General features: G+C 32.8%; 5 protein-coding genes across 9 annotated transcripts; 3 read left to right on the forward strand and 2 right to left on the reverse strand.

Moving 5' to 3' along the window:
• The first annotated feature begins 5,457 nt into the window (after positions 1-5,457).
• Positions 5,458-6,867, forward strand: LOC107013016 (putative F-box protein At1g65770). Its single transcript, XM_015212999.2, has one exon. It carries the CDS (start codon positions 5,560-5,562, stop codon positions 6,694-6,696), a length of 1,137 nt encoding a protein of 378 aa, XP_015068485.1. The 5' UTR covers positions 5,458-5,559; the 3' UTR covers positions 6,697-6,867.
• Positions 6,868-7,325: 458 nt separating this feature from the next.
• On the reverse strand, positions 7,326-8,819 carry LOC107012956. The gene is made up of 3 exons (XM_015212933.2): positions 7,857-8,819; positions 7,726-7,776; positions 7,326-7,644 (listed from the first exon to the last, which is right to left on the reverse strand). Exons 1-3 carry the CDS (start codon positions 8,680-8,682, stop codon positions 7,592-7,594), a joined length of 930 nt encoding a protein of 309 aa, XP_015068419.1. The 5' UTR covers positions 8,683-8,819; the 3' UTR covers positions 7,326-7,591.
• Positions 8,820-11,170: 2,351 nt separating this feature from the next.
• LOC107014141 (CASP-like protein 4D1) lies at positions 11,171-12,017 on the forward strand. Its single transcript, XM_027915190.1, has 2 exons — positions 11,171-11,580; positions 11,649-12,017. The coding sequence occupies exons 1-2, from the start codon at positions 11,299-11,301 to the stop codon at positions 11,835-11,837; spliced, it is 471 nt and encodes a 156-aa protein (XP_027770991.1). The 5' UTR covers positions 11,171-11,298; the 3' UTR covers positions 11,838-12,017.
• A 1,227-nt stretch (positions 12,018-13,244) lies between these two features.
• On the forward strand, positions 13,245-16,347 carry LOC107014955. 4 transcript variants are annotated; one of them, XM_027915689.1, is made up of 5 exons: positions 13,245-13,400; positions 14,279-14,401; positions 15,006-15,261; positions 15,339-15,416; positions 15,725-16,347. In XM_027915689.1, exons 1-5 carry the CDS (start codon positions 13,362-13,364, stop codon positions 15,862-15,864), a joined length of 636 nt encoding a protein of 211 aa, XP_027771490.1. In that variant the 5' UTR covers positions 13,245-13,361; the 3' UTR covers positions 15,865-16,347. The 4 variants fall into 4 exon arrangements, with proteins under 4 accessions (XP_027771490.1, XP_015070574.1, XP_027771491.1 ...); XM_015215088.2 differs by having other exon boundaries at positions 14,279-14,383; XM_027915690.1 differs by having other exon boundaries at positions 13,266-13,394.
• A 267-nt stretch (positions 16,348-16,614) lies between these two features.
• Positions 16,615-21,761, reverse strand: LOC107014954 (U3 small nucleolar ribonucleoprotein protein MPP10). 2 transcript variants are annotated; one of them, XM_015215086.2, is made up of 13 exons: positions 21,009-21,761; positions 20,795-20,847; positions 19,845-19,956; positions 19,631-19,738; positions 19,212-19,349; positions 18,520-18,588; positions 18,343-18,384; positions 18,124-18,192; positions 17,650-17,721; positions 17,508-17,561; positions 17,264-17,405; positions 17,114-17,176; positions 16,615-17,031 (listed from the first exon to the last, which is right to left on the reverse strand). In XM_015215086.2, exons 1-13 carry the CDS (start codon positions 21,708-21,710, stop codon positions 17,015-17,017), a joined length of 1,641 nt encoding a protein of 546 aa, XP_015070572.1. In that variant the 5' UTR covers positions 21,711-21,761; the 3' UTR covers positions 16,615-17,014. The 2 variants fall into 2 exon arrangements, with proteins under 2 accessions (XP_015070572.1, XP_015070571.1); XM_015215085.2 differs by having other exon boundaries at positions 19,631-19,741.
• Between the last annotated feature and the right edge of the window lie 79 nt (positions 21,762-21,840).

Genomic DNA, 21,840 nt, shown 5'->3' on the forward strand with positions numbered 1-21,840 from the left:
TCGGCATTGGTAACTTTTGAATTTTTGTATTATATCTTTACAAATAAAATAGAATTATGACATTGAAATAATATGCCAGTTAAGAATTTCAAAACTAAAATGACAATAATTTATTGGTGTATCATCACATATGTCAAATACATCTAAAAATGTTATATTTTTAAGATGCTTAACAAAATTCTTATATTTTGCACTGATCATGTTTTATATAATCACTGAGAGATTATAATATTTTGATTACATGTAATGCTTAATAAATAAGGAGAAAATATAATATTTTTGTTAGGTACACCATTGTAGATGAAATGCTTCCAAATTAACCGTTAAAACTTGAAGCACACATTTACAGAATAACCACATTAAGATTTGGAGCCTTGTGAATTTAAGAACAAGCACTTTTTTAATTTCACAAAAAGTTTTAAAAAATTTAGATCATTGGAGAAATTTCGAGAATGTTGAAACGACTATGGGAAAGAAGTTGAGGATAATCTTAAAAAGATTAGAGCCACAAAAAATTTTAATAATGAAACTAATGAATATGTAAAAGTGGAGCTAAATAGAATAGAGTTGAACTGAACCTTAATAGGACAACATCTTAAAGACTTAAACATTAAATAATTTTCCACAGATTGAGAATAGCATTAAAATTAGATTTTTTTGAGTTTAGATAAGAGGAAAAGTACTAGTGATTACTGATTAGAAGGGACATATTTAAAAAAATTATGAAATATCGCTTGACACTGTTTTTTTAACGAAAAAAATTAATTTATATATATATACATATATATGATTAAAAAAAACAGATATATAATGAGAACTCTTGATTCTAAGAATTAGTGAAATTTTCTCTAACTTTTTTTTTATCAAGTCCAAAATTTCTAAAGGAATTATTGAAGATATATAATGAGATTGTCAAAATATATGTTATTTTGGATTATAACAAGATTAGGAATGAACAAGCATGAAAAGCGAATAGTTTTCTTTTAGTGAGGCATTGATGAGTAAAATGAAAAAGACTTGCGTTAATTCACATTTATAAAATTCTTCTTCTACAAATGAAGTTCAGTTGTGTTTTGATATTTTAAAAAGACATATATTACATGAGTGTATTCTTTTAATATGATCTTATTTCATATTTATTCCTCCAACTGAATATGTACAAACTTGTCTAAATTTAAACAAATATAGATGCGTTTTTAAACTGAAACTTTATATAAATTTAAATAAATAGATACACGTGTTCTATATAACATCATACATGACAATTTTTATTTTACGTAATTTCCTATATATATTATGTCACCAGTAATATTTATTATATCTTTGGAGATGATGGTCTGAACTCGCATACGAGTAAATTTAAAAATAAAAAAACTTAAAATTCGTGAAAAGAAATAAGTAAAAAATTAGTATAGTTAATCTCACTATAATGATGTGAAAGAAAATAGAGTTTAGTGTATGTTAAATATATTATAATTAGTTTCTGAGTACATGCGCTGTATTGTACGTGTGACCCATGCAAATTTTTATAGATTCATTACAACAATTAAGTATATATGAAAATATATAATTAGTATTAAAATAACAATTACAAATAAATTTCCAAAAGGGTGACAACAACAATATTTATAAATTTTGAACTTTATTTAGTAGTTAATAAATTTTCAATTATGTCACAAATGGCTAACAGAACCCCCAAAAAAATAATACGGACTTATGAAAACAAAAAAATCAAGAAAATTAAATTAAAGAAGTCTAATATATATAGAAAAAACACATAAAATGAATAAAGAAGAAAAAATATACAACACACACATCATTTCTTAAACTTTAATCATAACAATATAGAGGGAAAACGAAATACAAAATCAATACATATTTTTTTTCAAATTTTTGTCAGCGACTTTCATAATCAATCAAAATTGTAAAATCTTCTTGATTGAGTAAAAAGAATGAATCAAATATTACAAAATTAAATATAAGTGCTTCACTAATTTGATAATATAATGATAAGGGATAATTTTGGTGGAGGTCTCAAAAAACAAAAAAAATATATATATGAATTTATATAGATAAAAGTGCTAGAATACGAAAAGATATTTTAAAGTTTCAAATTAGACATTCGGAGGTTATGATTATAAAAAGCATGCAATTTATAAATATTAAGATATCAATTGATAGGTAAATAGATATAATTCATGAATGTGAATATTTAAAATAAATTAGATAATCATAATAAATAAATGATATTGAAAAAATTTGGTGAAAATTATATTTGTTGTTTCAATTTGAAAACTTATACAATCTGAAATGAATAATAATAACATAAACCAATTAGGGAAGAACAAAAAAAAATCTTCAATCTCTAAATAAAATATATGCATTTTATACGAAATTTTCATGGTAGGCAAGAGATAGTTGAATCCAAATGGTTGCTATTTACTCCTCTTTTGGGCTCTTTATAGTTTATTTATAAGTTATTATAACTCTTCATTATTTTTTCATTTATTAGCATAATAATTAATAAAAATATAACTGACGAGCAATTGTGATGTCATTTAACATAACTTTATAAATATTATATCACTTCCCTTTTTTCACCTTTTTTTTTTAGCTTTTGTCCCCCTTTTCAACTACTTAGTTGCTCACAATGAAAAAAAATATTGTATGGCTTGACTACAAGAAGTTGAGTTTTGTCTTCTGGGTTTATTCGAAGGAACGGTTATCTAATATAATTAAAAAATAATAATAATTAAAGTCATTAAGCAATAGAAAATGATAAATTGTAACATCTGATTTTAATAAAAAAATAAGTGAAAGACATTTTCGTAAATTAACTTTAAACTTAAAATCTTCCAATTTTTATATATATCGGGTTTGTGATATTTCTTTTTTAATATTAAAATGAATAGACATCAATTTTTTCTTTTTTGGTTATGATGACCAAATTATTTAGAATTGTAAAAGTTTGCAAAAATTGCAAGTAACGGCATATTAATGGTCAATTGATGTATTCAATAATACCTTTTCAACTTCTATTAACTTGTCCAATATGCATGTGAATTTGAAAAGGCAAAAACATTCTTACAGAAAACTATATATATTTATATATGTGAAAAAATGAATATGCGAGCCTAGGCAATCAATATTTTTTCATTGTAATTCTTTATGGTTATCAACATATATATATATATTATTATAAGTGGGAAGCTCTATAGTGAAAAGTTGAATTATCATTTTGCCCTTTTACTAAATTAAGATTTAATTTATTATTTAATTAAATATAAATATTTTAATTACACAATGATATATTTAGAAAAACAATGATAAGATTCCTAAAGTCTTTCTATTACTCCTATTTATTCATGCATCACTTAATTACTGAAGTTGAAAGGTTTTTTCAGTTTTAAATTTTGATGGCACTACTTAACTTACATTAATTACAATGAATATTGTAAATGAAAGATCACTTTTTTGAACTTTCATATGTTACTTCACTCTTTTTAATTAACTTACATTAATTACAATGAATATTGTAAATGAAAAGATCACTTTTTTGAACTTTCATATGTTACTTCACTCTTTTTAATTAACTTGAATTATTTTCATCTTCCACATATTATTGAAATGTATAGATATTTAAGACATAGAGAAAGAAAATAACAACACAAATCAAGAACACTCAAAAGCACAAGAATTCATATTCTAACCTTTTTTTCAAAAATTTTCTTGGTCTTCTCTATTGCATGAAACTATATGATGGCACAGTATGGTTCTAATACATTTGAAAATGCTATGTTAACATTTAGATGAACGTACAATAAATCTATTGAAAGAGTAAGTCACGATTTAGATTACAATTTTTTCCTTGTTCTTCCCGTTTTAGTTTTGTTAATTATGATTCTTCCTTCTATATTAAATGATTTTTTGTTATATTTAGATGATATGTTGATATATTAATAGGAAAAAAAAAGTAAGGTGGACTACAATTTTGAGATATGTTGTTCATAAAAAAAATTATATTTCTTTAATTAATAGTCACTGTATAAAATTAATTTCATTGTATATGTTCTTTTTGGCTATATATAATACAATCCAAATGCATCAATTTTCTTTCTGATATGGTGCCTTCTCTTCAATCTTTTGGTGTTATATTACATTGTTTGATAAGTTCTCATTGTATTTGTCTATTTTTTTCCCTATGGAGGTTGTTTTTGGTTGAAGGGTAAAAAAAGATTTAAATAATAAAGTATAAAATTAGATTATCATTTTATTCTGTGTTAAATTAAAATATTATAAAATATTTATTTATAAATAGTAATCATTCTACATGCCACACTAAATATTAAAATTTTTGGTTATTATGAGATCATTGAGTTAAATCAATATATAAAGACCATAATCAATGCCCAGTTGCCCACTAAAGATTTGCATTGTTATATGATTAAAGTCTTCAAAAGAATGTGTATGTTGTCGCATGTTTTTTTCTTTGTTTATTTTGTATGTGTTTTCTCTCTATAAACTTCTTTAATTTGATTTTCCATAAATTTCTGATTATTTTAATTGTATTTTTATTTAGGCTAAAGTTAATCTTTTGTGACTATATATAATGCAAATTGGCTATTAGTATCTAAAGTTCTATATTTACAGTTGTTGATAAATTTTATACATTAAAATAAGATTCCTCGTTTGATGTTATTGTGATTAAACTTCTTTAATTTGATTTTCCATAAATTTTTGATTGTTTTAATTGTATTTTTATTTAGGCTAAAGTTAATCTTTTGTTACTATCTAAAGTTCTAAATTTACAGTTTGTTGATAAATTTTATACATTAAAATAAGATTCTTCATCTGATGTTTTTGTCACAATTTTATAATTTTATTTGTAATTGTTGGATTTTGTTATTCGTTACATGCATGTACACGTAGAATTCTAATTGTTATAATGAAATATAAAAAAAATTAACATAGGATACACGTGCAACGCACGTGTGCTGAAACTAGTATATATATATATATGAATGATATGATATGATTGGTTGAATAGTATTTTTTTATATCTTTCTAGAATCAAATCCTATAATTCTAACAAAGCACATAATTTTATCTTTGCGTCTAGACTCAAAGTTGTTCTTGTTCATCCCCATGGAGCATTAATCATCCATGATGATTGTATTTGTGAAGTACTGACTTGTCTTTTCTTTTTGAGACGAAAGATTTATTATGTTTACGATTTTTTTTATTATAATGTTATTTATATAATTTTTTTTTGATATAGTAGTTTGATAAATAAGATGGATTTTTTTTCTATAGCTATAAAAAAACTTTTTAAATAGTATCTTCTAACCTTCTTATCTATTTATGTAAATAATGTTCTCTGGAGACTAAAACTTCGCTAATTTGTAAATATAAGGGACTATTTGTGTTATATATGAAAAGTCAAAGAATGATATTTGATTCTAAGTTCAAAATAAAGGACCTTTTCTCTTCAGATAGTCCTGAATCGGAGAATGTAGGGTTTTCTTCCTTCAACTTGATTACTTGAAATAGTTTTCGGCAATGGCACAAAATATGCCTGATTGGTCTGAACTTCAACATGAGTTGCTTGCTCTCATAGCTTGGCGTTTGAATCTGATTGAAGATTACTCCATTTTCCGTACTGTCTGCAAATCCTGGCACTCTGCAGCTACTAAGAACAATTTTAACAGTGACCTGCCTAGAGTTCCATGGCTGATGTTAGCTGAAGAAGAGGAGGAGGATGGTCGAAAATTCTTCAGTCTCTGTACTGGCATGATTCTGAAGAAGAGGATCCCGAAAGCTAGTAGAAAACTATGTATGGAGTCTCTGGGTTGGCTTATTACAGTCGGACAAGATAATGGTGAAGTTAGTCTATTACATCCCTTTTCCGGTGTTCAGATCGAATTGCCCCATCAGAATTCTACCGCAGATAACAATGGACGTCGGAGCAGCATCCCATGTACCTTTTTTAAGAAAGCAGTTCTGTCAGCTAGTCCTTCTCATGCATCCGACTACATTCTCATGGTCATTGATGGAGGTTATATCAAGTTTTGGAGACGAGGAGATTTGAGATGGAACAGGATTGTCTTGGATCAAGGCACTCACTCGCCTCGATTTGCACGTGGTGGTCGTGATTTGGTATATTTTAATGGCTACTTTTATGGAGTAGATCGTTTGGGCCATATCATAGTTTATGATGTTGCTGGCCCTCAATCCACTACAAGTCATATGGTTGCTGAGATACCATTCGAACATGGAGTTGTTGCAGGAGAACTGTACATCCTAGAATCACTTGGATCATTATTTGTAGTTTCGCGCAAGGGACTCCATCTAAATATTCCACATACCTATGAAGAGCTAAAAATAGAATTTCGTGTTTTCCAGATCGATTTAGCTTCTGGCAAAGGGACAGAAACCAGTGAATTAGGGGATAGAGCATTTTTTGTGGGTTATAATGCTTCTATTTCAGTCCAAGCTTCTCAATTTCCAGGAATCAAGTCCAATCATATTTATTTCACAGATCATTATTTTGGATCATACCTAACCCTTGAAGGAGGAGGAGGAGGCTTGGACATGGGGGTGTTCAGCTTAGCAGATGGCAGCATCCAGCCGCATTACAATGGTGTTTCCCTCAGTTGTATTAGTCCTCCAACTTGGGTCACACCAACTCTATATTGAGTTAGACACCTTCCTTTATTTACTCTATTTGTTATGCTGCACGTTCTTGTTTAACCATGATTGTGACTATGTTTTTAACAATTACGACCTCTATATGAGTGGTACGCCCATGTAGTTGTAAATGAACCATTGTTCATTTTAAAAATTCAAAGTTGATTCAAGTGTCTTCTATTCTCGCTTTGATTTCAAATATTTAACCATTATACGTGTTTCTCAATCTTCCACAAATTTGGAACCTGTAACATGTTCAATGTGGTACTTTCCATCAACTTTCAAGCAGAAAGTGGACCAACAATAAGAGCTGATTCCTTCACCCTCTGAAAAACAGAGAACAGATACAGTAACAGGGAACAATACCAAGAGGACTCATCTCATCTAGACTGACCTTCTGAATGAACAACCAGTGCTCTTTTCATGCCAAATCTTTGGACTGCTTTAGCCAATTTGTCAGACCTTAAGAAAGGACTTGTTGATTACAAAAATGGATATATTTTAATGTGGGAACTACTACTGATAGTTTCTGGCGTTTTTTCTATTTTATCATCCTCATGTTATTAGACAGTTACCACTCCAAAAGAAATTAAAACTTCGAAATCTACACAATTTAGCATGTCAATTTTCACCACTTAATTAAGTTAATAAGAATATAAGCAGGTTTATATTTAGTTGCAAAATCTTAAATTATACAGTAACTTGAAGAATCAAGTTGTCTCTATACGTGTACAGACATAACAATTACTAAAATACAATCAATTTCTTCATTCTTCAAACAAAACTTGAGATGATGCAACATTGATATAAGTTGCACTTATATGTTCTTCTGGTAAACACATTTGAACTAAGTCTCTTCGTCTTCTTCTCTGGATCGATCAAACACTAGAAAATGACTTTTTCCCTATAGTCCAAGTGTGGCGGAGAGCTTCCAGATGGAAATACATCCAATGAGTCCTACATGTTATCAGAGCAGGATTCATGTTAACAAACTAAATCTGTTTTCTAATATTTAACATTTGTTAGCGTATACCATACCTGTTAGTGCATCCATTAACGACCAAGTTCTTCTGTGCGAAGCTGAATGGACTGCACATAAAGTTAACATGTGTGATGCAAAACTTCGAGTAATATTTTGACTCTCGAAAAGCAAAAAGTTGATCAATCACCTGAATCACAATTGGAAGTAGAATTCCATGATCCACACATACACAAACTGCTAAAATCATTAACATCATAGCCACAAGATCCTCCTGTTGCCTCACAAGCTTTACAAAATGAGTCATCTCCTTCAACTGAATACTTCACTCTTATGCCATAAGACCATCCATGAGGTCCATCCACTCTCAATGGAGCTAAACTATAAGCACTACTATACCCTTGACAGCTAAGTTTAGTCAAATTAATAGCCTTAATAGCTTCAAACGAAACTGCACAACAATCAGGTGGACCTGATCCATACACTACCCCCACTTTTTTCGGCCCAATAATATCCCAGCCCGGACATCCATAATACTCCTCACAGCCCATCCCGGAAACATTCCGGCACGGCAAATGCTTCCCCGGAAACCCTTGGAACAGCGGCGATTCCGCTGTACAACCTAGCAGCATAAACACATTATCCGCCGTAGGGTTCAAATACGGCTCCCGCCACCGCTCAACGACGAAGCCGTTGCCGCGATGACCGAATACTATCGACGAGCAAGTTGACATGTGAGGATCGTCTAAGGTTAGGGATTCGTAAGCGTAATCGATGTCCAATACGCGATAGGATCCAGAGCTAATGTGAAGCATCAAAACATCGTTGATGCAAAATAGGAGATCTCTGTAACCGGAATGGCCGCAGCCAGATTGAACTGCGAAAGGGTAATCTACTGTTAAGTTTCCACAATATGATCTGCATTTATGTGCATCGCCATGGCTGTGAACTCCACGGAGTACTGATAGAGTTTGACATGTAGTAATGAAGAAAAAAGCTGTGAGTATATTAGCCATGGCTGAGAGGAAGAAGAAATGGGAGGAAGTATAATGGGTCTCAAAGGAGAAAAACAGAGTAGTGTTTTGAATGATACAAAAATATATTTTTAAACTTTAGAAAAAAGAAAAAGTTGATAGATACTTTGCTTGGTATGCTAAGAAAATGGTGATACTTCATTAACAGAGCTAAGTTAGACTGCATGATTTATGTGGTGGGACCTGTGGCGAAGCTACGGGCGTAAGAGGTTCATTCAAATTCTAAAGTATAAAAATATTTTATATAAGAGTATATATATATATTAGATATTAGTGAAAATCACGACTTGCGTCAAACTTTATTCACATGGTGAGTTGAATATGTTACAGGGGATTTCCACTTTTATGGTGAGGCCATTCTGGTTTCTTTAAGAAGATTTGGGTAACTTTTTAGCTTTTCTGTTTGCTTTAATTTGCTTTTAGGCACTGCAGACTGGTAGAAATTTTGAGGGACATGATGTTGTTTGTGTGTTGGATTGCTTTATGGTGAAGTTTAATTTAGAATAAGGATCATAGTGATGGTGATTGACCCCAAGCTAGCTTTTGTGCATGTTGGGCCATTATAATTGATTTATGTATGAAACATTAAGTAGTGCTGTCTTTCCTTTTTAAAATTAAGCCATTATATTTAGAGCTGTCAATATGGGCTAGCCCACGCCATCCGGGCTAACCCATACAGGCTTTGACATTTTACGGGCCAGGCCGGGCTAGCCCATTTATTGTGTGGGTCAGAAAATGGTCGGCCCAGCCCACAAGTACGTGGGCTACAGGCTTGCCGGGCCAGCCCACTTTTTAAAAAATTATATTTTTTTATAATTATTAAATTAAATTATAAATTATAATTTAAAAATATTATCATACATATCGACAAAACAATATTACATTATGTTAGGTATCATTTGTTTGCACTTAATAGGGTCTGAATCTTAATTATTCAGATTTGCCTTATTAAGTGTGTTTGTTTTTAAGAACTAGATCTTAATTATTCAGATTCAATTGATTAAGTTCGTTTGTTTTATTTTCTTATAACCCTCTTAATGGGTCTGAATATATCTGAATGAATCAGATCTGTAACACACCCTTAACACTATTCAGACTAAAAAATAGAACTCCTATCTTAATTCAACTAAATCACACAACTCATAAAAATTGTTTTCTTATTTAATTAATATTAATTACATGCTTGCCATTATAATTTTCTTTATTCATATTAACTTAATATACATCTTTTACATTCTAAATTAATAAATATATTTGAATTGATAAGCACTCACATGATATAATATTTAGCACGATTTTAAAAAATAAGAAAGTATTAGTTATTTGATCGGTAACAATAAAAAATTTCTATAATAAAATAAAATAAAATATTTTCCTAAACTATATATTTACTACTCTATATAAACTATTTTAAATTGCATTATATTAGATTCTCAAAGTATTTGAGTGCAAAAAATAGTCATATTAATGATGTAACTTGATGTTGAGTTCTTAAAAGATAAATCATATTACCTTGTTACGTTAAAAATGTTCAAAATATTATTTTATCTGGAAAAAAAACTATTTTACTAACAAGGTTTTTATAATATTTTATTAATATAACGTTTAATTCCATATGTGCATTCAGATATTGAAAACAAACTGTCCCAATAATTTAGTGTTTAGATTCAGAGACAGTATTTTAATATTCAGATGTTTATTCAGATTTACACATCTAGATCTTAATGCACATCTTAATATTTAAATGTGTATTCAAATTCAAACGTCTTAATCTTAATGGATACAAATGAGACATTGTCACTACTTGTTAATCAAATTCACAAATAAAATTATCTTTATAATATTTAGAAAAAAAACAAGTACCTGTTAGACTATAACCGAAATCCCAAAGACACACCTTATTAAGGTCGTATTACCCCCTGAACTTATTTTTTTTTTTTGTAATTTTGTGTACCTCTTTGGCTTACGTGGCATCAAAATATCTTTGACGCGCCTCAATTGCGTGGAGTCACATAGAGTGCCACATAAGACAAAAGGTGTATAAAATTATAAAAAAAAAAAAAATTCAGGGGTAATAGAACCTTAGTTTAGTTAAGATGTGTCTCTGAAATTTTGGTCATAGGGGTACTTGACCGGGCTAAAAAGCCCTTTTCTTAAATGGGCTCCAAAAATCTTAGCCCAGCCCTATTAAATTCCGGGTTAGGCCAGGTCGGCCCAACGGGCTTAGCCCATATTGACGGCTCTAATTATATTTTTGTTTAAGATATTTGGAACCCTGTGGAAAATTTTACTGTTTGGTGTGACAAGCTCGACTTAGAAGTTATTACCACCTGCTATATCAACTCAGTCACTTTTACAGGTTACGTTGTACTATTATTACTATAATATATTGTGTGTCGGCTGGCCGTTTGACTTAGAAAAGGATTGTACTCACTGTGACATTCTCGTCCGGCTATGTACAATGACCTTAAAAAACTACTAATATTAGGACACAAAATCTTTGGCCCTATCGATCTGTCAATCATTTTATAATTAAATTTCTGTCTACATACATGTATAAAAGGAACATGCCGTTGGGAGATAGGGACATAAATAACAATGGCATCATCAAAGTCTATAATCAACACAATTCTTGCTCTTAGGATTTTAACTCTCTTGTTCTGTGCTGCTTCCCTTGTGTTAATAATTCTTACTATGCTCCGTGGCAGCATAAAATCCGAATTCCGCGGTATCAAGAGCTATAGGTATGTGCTTGGTGCCGCAGCTGGTGGAATTTTATACTCATTGATTCAGCTACCTTTTGCAATGTATCATGCAGTAAAAGAGAAGAGATTGATTAGAGGCAAATTTCTCCCAATGTTCGACTTTTACGGAGATAAGGTGAATATTCCCTCAAAGTTTGTTAAATTTTTAATAATTTTGACAAATGAAATGAATTATAATTGCAGGTAATAGCATTTTTGTTGGCAAGTGGTGTTGGTTTGGGATTTGGAGTGAGCTTTGAATTTAAAGATATAAAAAGAGGAGAAACCATAGAGAGGGGATATATTACAAGTGGTCTGCTGCTGGCTGGATTTATAACTATGGCTATACTAACCATTCTTACTTCCATGAACCGCAAAGGGAGAGGCTTCTAGTTACCTAGCCTTAGGCTTCACATATATTAATTTTATTTTAAGGTGCAATATCACTTTTGTATTTATTTTAATAAAATCTATGAAATAGTAGACATTCATTGTTGTTGTAGTTGTAGTTGTTGTTGGACATGTATGCATATGCTTTGTATGACAAAAATAAAATTATATGATTCTAATGTACCACCAACAAATGTGGTGAAGCTAGTGAGTTTTTCCTTCGGGTCTCGATTTCAATTTGTTGGTATGGAAAAACCTTTGATAAGGAGCGTTTTTTTTTCCTTGAATGAGTTTTATGTGGCGTGAATTTAAATTAGTCGAACTTCAATATGAATACTGAACACCGGATAAATTTTTCTTTTTTTTAATGGAAATTCTCTTTAATGATTCAAAAAGTTCATATAAATCAGTATTTCCTTCAACATAACTATCATATCCATATGAGTAGTTTGCGTATATTCACTCGTCTAACTAAACACCTTAATCACTTGTCTAGTTAAGAAGAGAACTATATTATAATACAAACACTCGGAGTTTTTTCACGTGATAATGAAGATCGGATGAAAAATTAATTATTATTTTTTAATAAAAATGCTATTTAGTGATTCAAAAGTTTATATAAATCATTAATTCCTTCCACGCCTATTATATACCATATGCGTATTTTACATAAATTCACTCATCTAACTAATACCTTAATCACTTAATTAGTTAAGAAGGGAACTAAACAAACACTTGACTATTCTTCCCATGACAATGAATCCATATAAGAGAGAAATTTAACCAACTAATACTAGAACGATAATCACAATCCTTAACATAAAAATATACAAATATACAAATACAACAAATTATTTCAATTCTTATTATGTAAATATTTGGAATAATTACTTGGATGAATACCTTATAATAAATAATTACTAATTTAGCAATATTTTTTATTTATTACTACCATTTATAACAATACATAATAATGTTATATTCAATCTGCAATATGTATTAAAAGTGAATTATGTATGAATAGCCAATGTATATGTATTATAACTGTTGTTTTAAATAATTATGTTTGTTTGGTAAAAAATTGACACGTTGTATTATAAGTGAATTAAAATGTGTGATAAATGTATTGTTCATCAATAAAACTTGTATTAAATGTGATGATAAATAATTCTTCGTAATACGTATTAAAATTATATTATAAATATATTACAGAAAATGTTATTACTAAAATGGTAAATTTTTCTTTTTTTTAATATTAGGGATATTTAGGTAAGTTTCCCACACATTTTCCCCAAATTAACCGATTCTTGAATCGGCCCACCACAGCGATATTAGGCTCGGCCCGGATCAAGGCCCATTTCCCTGACCTAAATAAAAAAGGGTCGGATCTGGTCCGGCCCGACGTATTCAGCCCGAATCGAACATCCAAGTCGGCTTATTTTCAGCAAAGGGAGACTGAAATCATAGATGAATTACTCGATCGTCTGATTTGCGATTACAAAGAGAGAGGCGTCTTATCCATTATCAATGGAATCCTCAGAGATAACTGAAGAAGAAACGGTACCTGTGAGTTTTTTTTTTCATTTATCTTTCGTTTATGATTACTTAGTAACTAGCTATTAGGTCACTGTTCCTTACTGTTCTTCTTGTTAATATCTTCTACCTGATGGATTCTCCAATCTGAAATTACTCGAAAAACCACCACTCCCAAAACTCACTCCCTCGGTTCGAATTTGTTTGTCTGATTTTGACTTGATATATAGTTTTAAGAAAGGAGAGAAAGACTTTTGCATCATGATAGAGATACATAGAATGTACCAAAATATCCAAATGTACTACGTGAAAAGTTAAAATTAAACAGTCACTCAAAAAGGAAAGATTTTTTGAACGGGCTAAAAAGGATTGTTTTTGAAATGGACGTAGAAAGGTAAGTAATACAAACAAATTGAAACTGAGGGAATACTTCGATTTCTTCATTGAGGCAATCAAAAAGGGTTGGTTATTTGATTGGGAATTTGGGATTTTTGTCATGATTGTTTTTAAGTTCTAACCTTTACTTCTTTGAAGGATTTGCCGTTCCATATACTGTTTGGTTCAGCTAGCTGTTGTAATTGTCTTACTTGTTATTCCTGTTCCCCGCCAATGCTGTTCCATTGATATTCTTTATAATCGGAAGTGTTTATTTCCTTGTAACTCAGCTTATGGGTGCAAAGTATAGAACAATCCAAAATTCCATAAAGGGAAATGTTGATGTTGTTTGACACCAGCGTCTAACTAGCTAAACTATGAGGTATCTATATATGTGATGCTGATCAGTTGGGAATTGAGCTAAAATGTTGGAACTGTCGGACTACTTTATTTGACTCATCTTGGTTTTGCTTAGCTAAACTTATCGGTTTGAAATTTTTATTTACCTCTCTATGTATGTATCTTTTTTTTTCCAGAGATCTCAGAAAATGGCAGGAACTGTAAACTGGGGCACTGCTACTGTAATTGGGGTATTTGCTGGCCTTTTTTATGGAGGTAGCAAGGAGGCTGCTGCTTCTGTTGTCAGTACCCTTCCCTATGTAACTATTAGGTTGCGTTTACTGATTTCCTGCTGTTGCATTTTGACTTAGGAAATTGGAGAGAGGAAATGCTAATTGTGAAGCTTTGGACAGTAGTAATGTCACATTGTCTAAACAGTAAATGGGAAATCAAACTACATATTTAGGAGTACAAATAAATTTTGAATTGTTTTTCAAAAAAACAACAGAAGAAAACTCATGGTTTTCTTGAAACTCCCAGAACTTATGACCATGTTAACCTTGTATATGTGTATCTTCTTTTACAATTACATCGAAAAGGGGGCAAAAAGATTCTGTTACCTTTACAATTTTTTCGGAATGTATCATGGCTCTATCTATTAATTAGAAGAACCATCCCTCGAGGTAACTGGACATGATAATTTTTAATCATCCAGCTCGAGCAAGAATAAAAAGAACTAAATAAATACATACATCCACCTGTATAAGGTTGATTTCCTGCTGTGTTTACCCAGAGGTCTGGAGGAAAGCTGCAATTAATAGGATTTCCCTAGTCCTTTCTTCCCAAAGGGAAGAGCGTGCAATTATTTTCTTTCTGCGTGAATGGTTCCTCTAGTATTCATGGGACTTTCTCCTCTTTTAACAGAGCAAGGATGCTGAGGTGATGTTAAAGCTTGGGAGCACACCAGATAAGCGTGAACAGTATCGGCTCATGAGAGATGCTATGGAAAAAAGATTTATACGAGTCACTCGGGGCTCAATAGTTGGAGGAATACGCCTTGGAATGTTCACTGCTGCTTTTTATGGATTGCAGAATTTGCTTGCTGAAAAGCGTGGTGTGCATGATGTTTATAATGTTGTTGGAGCTGGTTCTGCTACAGCTGCAACATTTGGTCTAATTAGTAAGTGGTAGAGTTTGGGTATCAGAACCTCTATCAGATTATCTCCTCCGCCACTCACTTTGTTTTTATGACTCCAGTGCCAGGATCACTCCAATGGCGTACCAGAAATGTGATGTTGGGTTCTGCTTTGGGTGCTGCAGTTTGCTTCCCTCTTGGTAATAGAATGTGACCTGCTTATTAATATACATCCATTAAAGTGCTCTTTACTTGCTCAAAGTTCTTAACCTTACAGTGTTGTTAATGCTACTAAAACTTATAAATTAGTAACTTCAGTTCATTTTAGATGATTTAGCTTATCATCTCTGCTAAGTCTGCCTGGTTTCAAATTATGAGTATCGCATGCACTTATGTATTCCTTAAGCATGAAGAATCATGTGAAGTAGGGACAACCTATGGGTGGGCTATGTTGTTTCTTTATCAAAAATAAACGTGCAGCTTTACTAAAATAAATTTGTTCTAACAGGGTGGCTTCATTTGAAGCTTGTAGAGAAAGCCAATGAAGGGACAGGGACAACTGATGGCAATGAAGTTAAGGGTGGTGTAGGTGCCGCAATTGAGAGACTTGAAGGGCACTTAAACAAAGGTGATGTTAAATCCACATGAACCAGAATCTGATCTTTTCTTGACCTGTATGATGGGTAATATAACAAAAGAAGTTAGTGCTGGGGACAGCAAGGTGAAGAAAACATAAGGTTTGAAGCAGACATCTAGTATTGTTCCCTCTTTTCCTGCTCTGTTCCCTGTCGCGGAGCTGTAAAGCTCGCTAACTTGGCCTTCATGTTTTTCGTTCAGAGTGGAATCCTTTATGTATTACATTATAGGATTGTTTTGATAGTTTGTGCTCTTCATAGATACATGAAAAGAGCGTGGACCAACATTTTGATGTTACAAAAATAACCAAAAGACATGGAAGAGGATGTGGTGTTTTATCAGGATCATCTCCTTCCCTTGTCAATATTATGGCAGAAATAGTTACAACCAGACTATTTTTTGTTTTTGAGGATTACATTTTATTTATTTTTCATCCCCGTCATCTTTGTCAATATTATGGTAAATATAGTTTAAATCAGAGGCGTCTTTTGTCGAGGATTGTGTTGATTTAGCATAGTGGTGACTTTTCTTTTTGGCCATTATTGGTGTATCTCCAGTTGGAATGCTTTGTGTGAAAAGAATCTCAGTATGACGAGCTAAAGACTATCTGTACATTACTAGCTCTTGTGAGATGCTCAATTTAATACCTTACACTATCATTTTGAAGCTGAGCTTTTGACGTCCATCAATTTAAACCAACACATATTTCTTTGGTTGGCTTATATTGAGTGAAACGTTATTTATAATGTGAAACGCTCCATATTTTACATTGTAAAATCTTATAGATGCCCAAGACCACCGAATTGCTATTAATAAAAATAAATAACAACGTAATGAAGTCTTCTATCTTGTGAAATAACACTCATTTTTTTCAACCAAATTGACATTACATTGTAAGTGAAGTTTCCTATCATATGAAGCAACTCATTTTTCTCAACCAAAATGGCCTGGCAACGACATTTACTTCCTGAAATGCAAAAGTAGCACAGTAATGATGCCACAATGGTAATTATCGTCGTCTTCTATATGGATAGAGCGCTGAACACATAAATCATTCAGCTCGCACTCTGGCTGAGAAAGGACACAAACCATTTGGTGCCAAAAAAATGTTACCGCTATTTAAGCGAGGGAGAGCTCCACTCCGGTTCAGTTTTGGTACACGTTATGACTTATCATTACCTGTAAAACAATGGCACAACAGAATTCAGTTATTTAAATTCAACGGAAGACGTCAAAGGTAACAATAAAAGAAACAACTTACCCTCAACACCATTAGTTAATGTATTTTCTGGTGCCGGCTTTACTGTTCTTTTTGCTGACTCAGCTGCAAAAATAATTACCCAACCATCAGTTTTTGTACAGTCAACCATGGAAAGTACCCTTGCGAGCATATCATTACTAAAGAACTCACCTTTAAATTTCCTTTTCTTGTTCGCCCTCCTCCTTTTTCTCTCTGCTTGTGTCAACTCTGTTTCTTCTTTAACATCTCCTTTGCCAGTAAATACTTCCTCGGGAGCCAGCATAGCTGCATCAGAGACCGCCATAGGTGCAATCTACCATAGAACAAACAATATCAGCAAATATAATTGAGCAACAATGAAGTTATGCAAGTTGATTTGATAACAAGAATTGTCTACTCATTCAGGTCAACTCACCTCTTCCATGGCAAGTGCAGGGACATTTGCTTGTATAGACATATCTTCTATCACCTAACCAAGTTGAGTCATGGAGAAGTAACATGAGACGAACCGTTTAGAGATGGGAAAATCACACCAAATGTACATTGTTATAGCATACCGGTTTTGGGGTGAAGTGGAAATGAGACAGAGCATCCAACTTCAAGCACAGTTTCTTAAACAGCATTGTGGCCTGTATTGACATTCAAAATAGAGCATACTCAATTAAAAGGTGCAATCAAGTAAAGCAATTAAGACCTGATTCATCCCTTCCTTCCCTACTCCACACGCTACCCAAACTTTTGAAGTTAAAGAGAATTCTTCCTTCCCTTAACATGCTGTAATTTGATAGAAGTTTGTTAACACAATTACCCAACAATTACTTTCTATTACATTGCTCATAATTTTCAAACAGCAATAACATGTTTCAGTCTAGAGTTATCATGAAAAAAAAAATGCATCCAGTAGTCCGACATATGCATAAGACAGGTATGTAAGACGAGGCAAATACAGGGGCAAATGACAAAGTTAAGAAGAACAAGAACCACTTCTGCTTTAAAGTCGAGTGTTGGATTATAGGTGAGAGATTAAACACCTCTTTTTTCTGCTCATCTGAGAAGGACAATGCTGTTGACACGAGGCCAGTCTTCTGGACATATTCCTCCTGCAAAAATATGTAATAAAGTGGCAAATAAGATAACAGATTTCCTTTTGAAAGTTCGTGAATGAAGAATATAGAGTACACATATTTACAGCAGTAGTTGCTGCCAAAAGTACCAGTCTCCTCGAGTAACATGAATAAAGGAGCACTAACCTCATAAATTTCGCCAAGTCCCTTTTTGCTTTTATTGTCATCCTGCAGGCAAATTGATAAATAAAAAAGAAATATCAAATCACAGCATTGTTAGTAACAGCTATCCACTTGAGATCAGGATATAGAATCCACTTAATTGGACAAGTATATATTTTTACATATAGAAACATTATTTACCAGTTCTTTTGTTTCTCGCGGTGCTCTGGATGGCAAGCTTGGACGCTTCTGAACATCATCAAATCGGCCCTATATGTTACAAGCTGGGGTCAGTTGCTGGTTACACCTTGTTTCATGCAGATTCAAATGTTGGCTAGGGTGCCAGAGAAGAAAAGGAACAGATAGAGCAATAACAAAAGAACAAACACTGATATGATCCTAACATCTGCAAGGAGATTCTTTCCGATAAAGTAAGCCATACAAGTGTAAGGAGCTTCTATAATTTCCACGTGCTTTACCCATGAAAAAAGAAGGATCAGGCTCGCACTGAGGGGCGTGTTGAGAAAATAATTAACTACATAAAAGTGTGTTCTCTCTAACAAGTTAAACTTTTAGATGAGATATTCACACACTTCAACAAAATGTTACACTCTTTTCAAGTGCATTTTTCTAAAAGAGAGTCTAGAATTGTAGTTAAGCGCACGTGCCTATCTCTACATGTGAACCAAATTCCCCAAGAAATTACTAGCAAGCACTTCTCTAAAGAATAATTCCATACGTATAAACTAATTTGTCGATAAAGGGTGTTCAACTTATTAACCGTCACTTTATGTGTCTATGCCACTGAAATCCACCCTCGAACCCTACTTATGGTTTTGTTCTTTTAAGTTTTATAACATTAGATATGTAAGCAGCAAAAAAAGAATATTCACCTCAATGATACGTTTCTGAATTATTTCTTCAAGTGTTGCAGTAACCTCTTCAGTGATTACAGGGGCAGGTCTCACATTGTGCTCAAAATCCAGATCAACTTCCAATGCACTATTCTTTGGCCTTTTTGCAGCAGTAACCTGACAATAAAGATTATTCAAACATACAGAACCGAAGACGCCATATGTGGTACATATAGCTAATACATGTTGATGAATGAGTGATACGGAAATATAAAGGAAGAGGGAACGATTAGAAAGGAAAAGATTTATGAAGATAGAAAGCAGCATCTATAATGAGAGTACGGGAATAACCAAAACTCGGTTTTCATCTTGGATCTGGGCTTCTATATTCATGAACAGGTGTTTCTTCCAAGAAGATACTTAAAACAAGTACGGGCATTATGAAATAGAGATCTTACTTCTCCTTGCATAGTCCAGGACTTCTCTTCCAAGTTTGCTTTCTCCATATCCTCAATTGTAGATCGGAGTTTTTCAAGCTCCTTTTCATGGGTAGAAAGGCTGCGCTTCTTCTAAAACAGAAGAAGAGAATAAATTAGCAGAGGAAACATTTATAGATCACTTACTCATTCATCTTCATACACTTTACAACTGAAAGGACATAAAGTATACTACCTGATTGTCATCAATCATGTCATCATCGGTTCCCATGTCATCTGATAGATCCGATGATTTAACAGTTTTCTTCTGTCCAGTACCCTTTCTCGAACCAAAAAAGTCCTCATATCTGTGTATCATCAATTAAAGTTTGAGAAAATTAGAAGTGTCAATATTTCAGGTAACATTAGTTTAAAACCTCATTGTCATGTATAATGTGATTGACATTCCATGTGAGGGGTGAAAAATAGTGGAAGGAAACTGTGATCACACAACTGCAGGGTGCCTTATTATTAAGCTAAGAACAACAAATATGGATGTAATTCTGCAAGGTTTCAGCCCATTTCGGAAAGTTGGTGCTTGCAGATACTTAAATAAAACTTTGAAACATAGTTAAGTGGTTGTACCATCAATGACCACTGATTAGAACATCAGTGAAATATAGAGGGAGAAAGAAAGCACAGGCTCCTCTGATATTAGCAAACCAGAGAGCATGTTCATCCGCAATCACTAATCTAGTACTAGTTAACTGTCACAATGACATAACATGGAATACAATTGCTGGGGAGGCAGAAAGAACACCCCAGCATCTGCAAGGAAAATTCTGACTACATAAAGACAATGTTTGAGCTTGAGCAGAGAGCCTAATCACATTGTATTATCCAGTCCTTCTCGGTTTAAGGCAATATGCAAAATCTCACTCAATCACCCTTCACAGCCAAATCTATTCTGCCTAATTCACATCAACGATACTACCTAATGGACAATCCTCAAGTCCTGAAAAACAACCAGAAGAATTTAAAGTGTCTTTTAGTCAAATGGACCGAGACATGTTGCTTTTCTATCCCCTTTAGATCATTGAGCTAAGACCAAAACTGCCAATGCTTCTCAACCTTTGGTAACTAATTCATGTTTTATTTGTCATAGAATACTAAAAGGATTAATAAGTACATGGAGAAAAGACACACCTGGCAATTTCTGTACCTTCATCTTCATCATCTCCGAGGCCCATTAACCCAAGCTGCAAAAACAAGATACTGGTAAAAATGTATGCTTTATTAAAGAAGCGCAAATCTGCAATCACCAATCTACTTGCAATCATAATTAACTTAGGCAAAATATCTGAACCACCAAACGACTAAACAAAGTCCGCCTTCATTTTCAAAATCAGCAAATTCTTACCTCGTCATCTTCCTCTTCGTCCTCCTCGTCGCCTTCTTCACCATCTTCTTCCTCTTCCTCCTCCTTTTTCTTGTTACTTCTTATCTTTTTAGTCTTTCCCTTCAATCCATACTCCCTTGCTTCATCATACTCCATATACTCTTCCAACTCATCTATCTTGAAAAACTTATCTTCCACTCCCCCTGCCCCACCATTTTCCTCCTTCTCCTCCACGTCTTCACTCTTCTCACCATCATCGGCCTCTTCTTCCTCTACCTCCTCCTCCTCCTCCTCTTCCTCATCAGAATCATTCATATCTACATCATTAAAGTCCTCACTTTCTCCATCCAATGCCAGTTCCTCTTTTTCCCTCTCCAAATTCTTCTTTTTTCCACTGTTACCTGAACCTAAATTGAAACTCTTTGAAATTTCTTCCGGTTTCTTCTCAAATTGTCTGATTTGACGACCGAGGGAAGCAAGTAAGGGCTCAGATTGAAGGTCAATTTGCTGCCATATTTGCTCGGCATCAAAACCATCTGTCAAGAGCTGAGCGAAGGGCGACTTCGGAGTGTAGGGTTTGAGAGAAGAATATAGGTACTTAGAAGCTAATCGAGCGGCTTCGGAGAGTTCCGGTGATGCTGAGAGATAAAGAGGTGGTTCAGTTGATTTAAGCCGCCGGAGGGCATTAACGCCGCCAGCATTTTGGCTGTCGTCGGTTGCCATTGAGGAAGATTGATGGTGTGTTCTTTGTTCACAACTACTAGAGGTTGTAGGGTTTAACAAAGGTTTTTGTTTATTTAAGATGTTTTATTTTTATATTTTTTAGAAAAAAAAAACAAAATAGTCCTTTATG

The sequence above is a fragment of the Solanum pennellii genome, chromosome 3 (assembly GCF_001406875.1).
Source record: "Solanum pennellii chromosome 3, SPENNV200".
NCBI lineage: Eukaryota > Viridiplantae > Streptophyta > Magnoliopsida > Solanales > Solanaceae > Solanum > Solanum pennellii.